The following is a 7,815-nucleotide window of genomic DNA, read 5'->3' as shown; positions in this document are numbered from 1 at the left end:
AAATAAAGTTGGACATTAATCACTAAGACTTCATGATAGACAAAGAGATAAACACCTCACTATCATTAGGAATGAAAGTTAATATGAGGTTTATACTACTATATTGGATCAGAGCACTCAGAGCGGGTTTTTTCAGGATGACGTCATTTTTTAAACTTCAGGTTTCTGGAATATAGCGCCATCTAGAGGTAGGAAACATCATTGCAGGAGCATATCGGATTTACAATAAATTACATGTGGGCACGACCGAGCTGAGTATCGTTGACGTATCCTTTGACGATGACAAAATGAAATGTAAATGGATGAGATGCACATACGAACATTCACCAATTGAATGGGAGTTAGTGGTGAGAGTGAAACGATGAAAACCAGAGACATGAAATCCAACATTTATTTGAAAAGAAGAGATTATAACTGACATTCTACATTCTCGCTTCTAGTTAGAATATGAACAAGATATTAACCTATGCATACAAAGCAACCGAGCTGATATGCAATGCAGCGGCTGACTTCCCAAAAACCCACTGCACTGATGAACACCACACATAATGTGACCCCGACCGCAGATCCTTCCACAACTAGCAGCAGATCTTTGACGATTACATTGTAGTACTGGCCGGTATAACTCCACATAATTCTAACAGCTTTAATCCATGGGTGCGGTCGTTTTTCAGCCCTGATGCTGGAGTTCAACAGGAAGGTCAAACTGAGACCCTGAAGCAATGCCCTTTCTGGCCCCGGATCAGCTTTCTCCCCCTGCTTTCCTGTCGATATCGATTACACTCTGTTTGTGCCAACAGGCCCCGGACCAAGTCACTGGTGTGAACCCCCTCTGGTGTGCGCCGAAAAAAACGGCCGATGCCTTTGGGTGCTGCATCAGCACAAGATCTGGTCAAACGCAATTTTGTCATACCTCAGTGAGGGCGTGGCACTGTGAGCTCCTCGGGGACTGGAATTCACTGTGTACACAGTCATTGTGTTCATTCATGGCCTTTTCAATAAAAATTGACAGTCCTGCAGGCCAGTTCATAGAAATTAGCACAAAACCGATAAAATATAAACAGATCATTTTGTGGTAAACGCATGAAAAGCAAACAAGATTTGTCTTGTCATTTGTTCAAAATATTGTAACATACAGATAGCATTCAATGATAGTCATCAAAAAGTAGTTTTCGATGAGGCTGTGTATTATCCTTCCTTTGTCATTTGAGGAGTCATATCTTGGTGTGTTCTGTCTCGTACGCCCTTTTACCCATACATTTTAATTCAATGTATTTTCTAAAAAAATGTTGATGGGATGACATCACTGCACTGCCATGGCCAAAGGATATTTCCATCCATGATAGCACAAGTAGACTGTTGGTGATAATGCTTTTGATTGGAACACTTTTTTTTGTCAGAGAACCAGGGTTTAAAGTACTTTTATGTGAACTGTAAACGAATGTTGTCGTGACAAAATTAATTTACTGCCAGTGGCAAGGAGTCCAGAGATGAATAGCAGATAATTAAAATGTAGTTTGGAAAGGTGTGGAAATAGCTTCGGGTGGAAATAGCTGCCTTTGAATAATTTAATTCATGTGTAAATACTGTAAGTGCAAACGCAATACAAGTGTCAAGAAATGTCAAGAAAATTACTATTTCACGGGACAAAACATAAAAGGATATATGGACAAAAACGACTAGAATAGGGCAAGAACAGTATTTGTAGAATAGACAGGACAGAACAAGACATATTGCCCAGTATTATCTCCGGTACCGCCAATGCCAAGCGGTTAACTAGATCTACCCTTCTGGTGTATAGACACTCTCCGTCTCATTAGCTCTCCGGTGTGACTTTTTGTGCCTTTTCTTTTATCAGTCCTACAGCCTCTTTCAGCCTCCACTCGCTCTGAGACAGATTTCCATTGTTAAGCTATAAAATACTGTGTCCCTCTTGTTCTCGGTCACACCTGGGTGACCAGAGGTTCTCCGAAGTAAAACCTGCGTCCTCTGAAATCCCCGATGGCCTGGTCGGTGCACAGCCCCGCCAGCAGAGTCCTGTTGAGGGGGTGGCAGACGTCCCGATTGTAGCCCCCGTACAGGGGCAGATGCTCCGCCATACCTTCGGGACACTCCTCCGCCCCGTCCGCGTTCGGCCCCTCCGCCTCCCCCTCACCCTCCTCGTCCTCCTCCCACACCGACGTGGGCACATGGTTGTACTCCGTGTTGTCCTCGCACTCCATCCCGCGGTGGTAGAAGTAGCTAAAGTTGGAGACGATGACGGGCACCGGCAGCGAGATGGTGAGCACGCCGGCGATGGCGCACATGGACCCCACCAGCTTCCCGCCGACCGTCTCCGGGTACATGTCCCCATAGCCCACCGTCGTCATGGAGACCACGGCCCACCAGAAGGCCTCAGGGATGCTAGTGAAGGCTGTGTCTGGGTTGTCCACCTCCGCGAAGTAAACGGCGCTGGAGAAGAGGATGACGCCGATGAAGAGGAAGAAGATGAGCAGGGCCAGCTCACGCAGGCTGGCCTTCAACGTCTGGCCCAGGATCTGGAGCCCCTTGGAGTGGCGGGACAGCTTGAAGATCCTGAACACCCTCACCAGCCGGATGACCCTGATCAGGGCCAGGGACACAGATGGCGGGGCTCCTTTGTCCTTGGCCAGCTCCGTTCCCAGAGTGACAAAGTAAGGAATGATGGCAAAGAAGTCGATGGTGTTCATCACGTCTTTGAAGAAGTGCATCTTGCTGGGAGCGCAGAGGAAGCGCATGACCAGTTCGAAGGAGAACCAGCAGATGCACACCGTCTCCACAATGAAGAAGGGGTCCTGGAAGGGGGTAAACCCGGGGGCGACCAAAACAGTTTGGTTCTCTATGGTGGGGTGCGGGATTGAGGAGAATTGCTGAAACACATCAGAGGAGGGGGTGAAATATATTACTATTCATATATTACTATATTACTACTCAAACATTATAGTGGCAATCTCAAAGATTTTCTTTGTTGTTGTTTTTGGCGGCACCTCTGGTGTAAAAGCAGCATTTGCAGGTGTGTTTTTGGACCTCACTTCCCAGAGATCCAAACAGTGTCGGCTGCGTGATGTCAGTCATTTGGTAGTTAACACCTGGGCCACGCCTCCATAACAATTCAAGGTCGCCAGTACACATCAATGCATGAATTCGACTGCATGGCGGGAAAGTCGCCACAGACACCCGGTTCTTAATGCTCAGAATACTGCAAATGCAAGGGCTTTCATCAATGGGCCACAGGCTCAACCACCTTTTTGTTACCCCATTCTGCGATAGAGAGTGACTTAACAGACATTTATTTAAATGAAAATCTTCGGGATTGGCACTTTTAATTCTCATAAGCCATGGGGATTTTTTTTTATTCCAATTGAATTTCCATGATCTTTCTTCTCGCAGCAGGTCAAATGGAACTATCGATAAAATAATCCCACCCCAGTAGGAAAAGACCATCATAGCTGGTGAGAGTTAAATGCAAGAAGTAGGACGGTTGAAAAACAGAAGTCTGAAGGATAGAAGTTTGAAGGATAGAAGGTTGAAAGATAGAAGGTTGAAGGACAGAAGGTTGAAGGATGGAAGGATAGAAGGTGGAAAGAGAGATAACCCAGTGGCCGAGCTGAGAGAAACAAGCTGTAAACAGCAGAGCTGGGGGAGTGGAAAAAGGATAAGCTGAGAAGATGGAATTATTTTCGAGGCGGTAAGGTTTGTCCTCAGCACATTTGGAGAATGTGTCTGTCATCACGATCTGATTAAGGCTGTGAGATCCTTGATACGGTGCTAACGTTACATCTCTCCGTCTCTCTCTCTCTCTCTTTCCCTCTCCCTACATCTCCCTCCCTCCTTTCTTTCTATATGAGTGTTTCCTCTCAATCTCTTCCATCTCTCTCTCTCTCTCTCTCTCTCTCTCTCTCTCCATTATTCCCATCCCTCTCTATTTTGCCCCAGAGTTTTACACAAATATATTTTGAAACCTGAAAACGCAGAAGGAACAGTCGCTCTTGCGGAATCACATTGCAGACACCCGCTTGACCAGCGGAATCTCGCGCTTCGTTTACTCCCGGTGTCAATTTTTTATGAGTAGTTATGGTCTCAAAAACGGAGGCCCATTTTTCGTAATGTGAGATAAAACGTATCGGATGAAAAGGTCAGTTTTTATGGGAGCACGCGCGTACGATGGCAAACACGCATTCATTCAGTCCAAAACTAAATGATAGGTCATAAGGGCTGCGGGGCTCATGGAGTGAGCGAGGGAGTGAGGTGATGGCATTGATTTTGTTTGTTTGACTTTAGTGTCCTGGGCGCCTCCATATGATCTCCGCCGTGTTGCCCTGCCGCCAGGTTCGTTAGGCTCATTTCAATTCATACCAGTCATCAAAAAGGTGATCCATGTTTCTCTTTCCATGCCACATCCAGTGTGCATGAGTCACAGCGTTTATTAATACGGACCTTGGCCTATGTGATGATGTGCCTTTAGGGTTGTCCTTCCACTATATATAGCCCCTTAGGTTGCTCAGGAGTAACGTGAGACAAGCCCGTCTCCCTTCCTCGCCTTCAGACTCCTTTCCACTTCAGTCCTCTTCAATTTCTCTCTTTGCACTCTCACCCCCGAGCCTGTCAGAGGTTTCGCTCCGTCGGAGCCCACTTTGCCGTCGTCTACGGCGGTTATCTGTGCGCTGAGAAAATAGACATAGTGCTCTTCAAACGGTGAACCTGAACCGCCACCGCCCCCTGACCCACCCTCCTCCTCCATTTCTCTCTGTTAACACGCTCCGCTACAGCTGTTTTTCCTCAACACTTTCAACTCTACCCGCTCCATTCCTTTCCCTCAAACTCCAGTGTATCGGATTTAACATCTAAAATAATCCAAATTTTATGAAGCCGCCACTCTCTCTCTCTCTCTCTCTCTCTCTCTCTCTCTCTCTCGCTCGCTCGCACCACCTCCTTAACTATGCTCAGCTTGTTCTTGTAAATCAAACCCCCCCCCAAATCCCAGTCGTGGGCTCCCCGGGCGCTGAAACTTCTGTACCTCCTCCGTGCTATCCCAGGGAGTCTGTAACCTCTCTTCCAGGATGCAAGCGTACCGGTGGTAAAGACCTGTTCAAACCCTCAACCCTGTGGACAGAGTGTGTTCGGTCGGATGCTGTTTATGTTCGGAAGGTAACACCTGTCGCCACCTGTCGTCCTTCCACGTTCACCTCATTGGTCCCTTGCAGTGTTAACCTCCATTGTCTTAGCACCCTGTCAGCTGGCGTTGCGTGTATTGATGCCTCTCTTTGTCTGGGCCCGACAAAGAGATTATAACAATCCTAAGGGCTAGGGATTTGACGTTCGGCAACACCTCTGACTGAACTCTGACTTTTGGACTTCTGTTTCTCTCTCTTTTGATCAAGTGTGTTTATTTGATCTTCAACCCATCCACACCACCCCGCCTCTCTCACCTCCCTCAGCTCCTTCTCTGCCCTGAACTCGGGCAGCGTCTCCAAGCAGAAGATGAGAATGGACACCACGATGACCATGACGCTGATGATGGCAATGATGCGGGCCCCGCCAGAGGACTCCGGGTACTCGAACAGCATCCAGAGGCGTCGCTGCAAGTTGTTGGTGGGCAGGGGCCTCTCCTCCTCCTTGGCAAAGCCCTCCTCCACCTTGAAGCGCTCTATGATCTCCTCGCCCAGCTCGTAAAAGCGCACCTCCTCCATGAACATGTCCAGGGGGACGTTGGCTGGTCTGCGCAGCCTCCCCCCGGACTGGTAGAAGTTCAGGATAGCATCGAAGCAAACGCGGCTCCTGTCCAGGAAGAGCTCGTTGTGCAGGGGGTCAAAGTAGTGGAGGCGGCGTCGGGGGTCGCCCAGCAGGGTGTCGGGGAACTGGGCGAGGGTTCGAAGCTGGGTCTCGTAGTGCATCCCAGACACGTTGATGGACAAGCGTTCCGTCAGCGCCCAGCCCCCTGCTCTCCACAGCGGACGCCGTCTCTTGTCCTTGGTTTTTCTCTCTTTCTCGTCGCTCTTCTGCCCCTTCTCCTCCTTGTTCTGTTGCTCTTTGGTCCACTTGTTTTTGTCACTCAGTTCGAATAGGGTTTTGTCTATTGTCGGGTCGTCCTTGCCGTCTCCTCCTTCTTTCCCCCCTGTGTTGGCAGGACTATCCATCTATCCTCGCGAGGCCGTTGCTTCTCTCTGGAGGAAGTATACACAGGTTTACATAGAACGACTATGACTTGTCCATGAGTTGCAATGGATAACAATGAAACAAATGTGAATTTAAAAAGAGGGGAAAAGGTCGAATAGGATTGATTGCCCAGATAACATTTTTTGTTACGTTTTTATTGTAATTACATAACACTGTCTAATTTTTTTTTCTTTGGTGCAATTGTTTCATAAAACACAGCCCCAAACAATGAAATAGATCACATTTTCGATTTTTAATCATATTTTGAGTAGATTCCGGTGATCATTATTCATTCTACAAAAAAGTACAACGAAGTTAGAGTACAAATACCTTCAAAAATAACAAAAACAATGTCAAATTGATATAAGGCTGACTATCTACGGTCCAGTTAAAAAACAAAGTTGCCCATAGGTGTTCGTCATTTATTTCCACACACAGATTAATTCATAGATTCAATCTAATTTCTAGATATATCCCACATCAGTCAGTGACAGCTTCATGGAAAAAAAAAGCAAGTTGTTAATACAGCAGCAACATCAGCCAAATCCCCATGAGTACGAGCCCTTTTCACAGCAGACACACCTTCCCCCCGGTCACACCTCAAGGAAACAGAGCCACAATGAATGACACTGGCTCAAGCCGTGTTCACCCTTCCACGGCACGTCAAGACGTCTGCTGTTGAAAAGGGTCCATTCTACAGGTGTGGACACACGAACCCCAGGCCCCGAGCGTTGAAATGATCTACGTACATGTGGTTGGCACTGTCCTCTCAACCCTGCGCTCTTCTCCCTCGTCCCAGCCGCTAATTGCAACACCAGCGCTGTGCCCTGGCTCTGCCACTGCACCCCTCACAGTGGGACGCCTCTCTGCGGGACCCCTCCGTTTGTGATTACGCCCCTCTCCCCACCCTTTCCTCATCTCTCCATGAGATGCATGAGACTTGCCCCACCACCCCCACCACCCCCGTTCACAACCTCACAAACCATCATCCCGTGCCACCTTTGAGTGTCAAGTGTTGGGAAGGGGGGCGAGAGAAGGGGTGGGGGCGAGCGGGACGGGAGCGGCAGCAGGTCCCCTTAGGGTCAGTGTAAATCTGTCTCCTTAAGATGGTTAAGCTTGTTTGTAGGTCACTGTCTATGGTCTCTCTCTGTCGATGGCTATCTCTCTCTTGCTCAATAAATCTCTTGAGAAACGCTGCCGAGTTGAAATTCAATCTCAGATCTCTTCCTCTCCGAGTGCCACCGAACCCTCTTCACCCCCAAACAGCGCAACAACTCCCGCCTTTGCGCTGCAAAGTGCCAACCTCATGCCCAGCCATCCAGGCACCCCCACGCCACACCTCTCCTGTCCTGTTAAAACAGGCAGGCAACACTACATGCATGTACCTGCACGTTCTCCATTTTCTCCTACATTCAAACTCTACCATTGACCAGGGTGAACAGCAACGGCAAATTACGAGCCAAAAAGTTAGATGCAGTAACTTGTTATACAAACCGCACACTAACCTAGAGGGCACAAGCTTGTGACTGCTGTCGAAGGCCATTGAGTCTGAGATAGGAAATGAGAAGAAGAAGGAGAGTTCTGGTTTAAACTGCAAATGTAGTGTGGGGAGACTTTAAAGCCAGATTTCGTTTGTCGGGA

At 48.0% G+C, this 7,815-nt stretch overlaps 1 protein-coding gene across 1 annotated transcript; it reads right to left on the bottom strand.

Annotated features, from left to right (window-relative positions):
• Nucleotides 1-467: 467 nt before the first annotated feature.
• On the bottom strand, nucleotides 468-7,046 carry kcna7 (potassium voltage-gated channel, shaker-related subfamily, member 7). The gene is made up of 3 exons (XM_080009247.1): nucleotides 6,924-7,046; nucleotides 5,448-6,182; nucleotides 468-2,888 (listed from the first exon to the last, which is right to left on the bottom strand). The coding sequence occupies exons 2-3, from the start codon at nucleotides 6,153-6,155 to the stop codon at nucleotides 1,944-1,946; spliced, it is 1,653 nt and encodes a 550-aa protein (XP_079865373.1). The 5' UTR covers nucleotides 6,156-6,182; nucleotides 6,924-7,046; the 3' UTR covers nucleotides 468-1,943.
• Between the last annotated feature and the right edge of the window lie 769 nt (nucleotides 7,047-7,815).

This window comes from Zeus faber (genome assembly GCF_960531495.2).
Source record: "Zeus faber genome assembly, chromosome: 11".
NCBI classification, from domain to species: Eukaryota; Metazoa; Chordata; class Actinopteri; order Zeiformes; family Zeidae; genus Zeus; species Zeus faber.
This window is presented reverse-complemented; position numbering and strand designations above follow the sequence as displayed.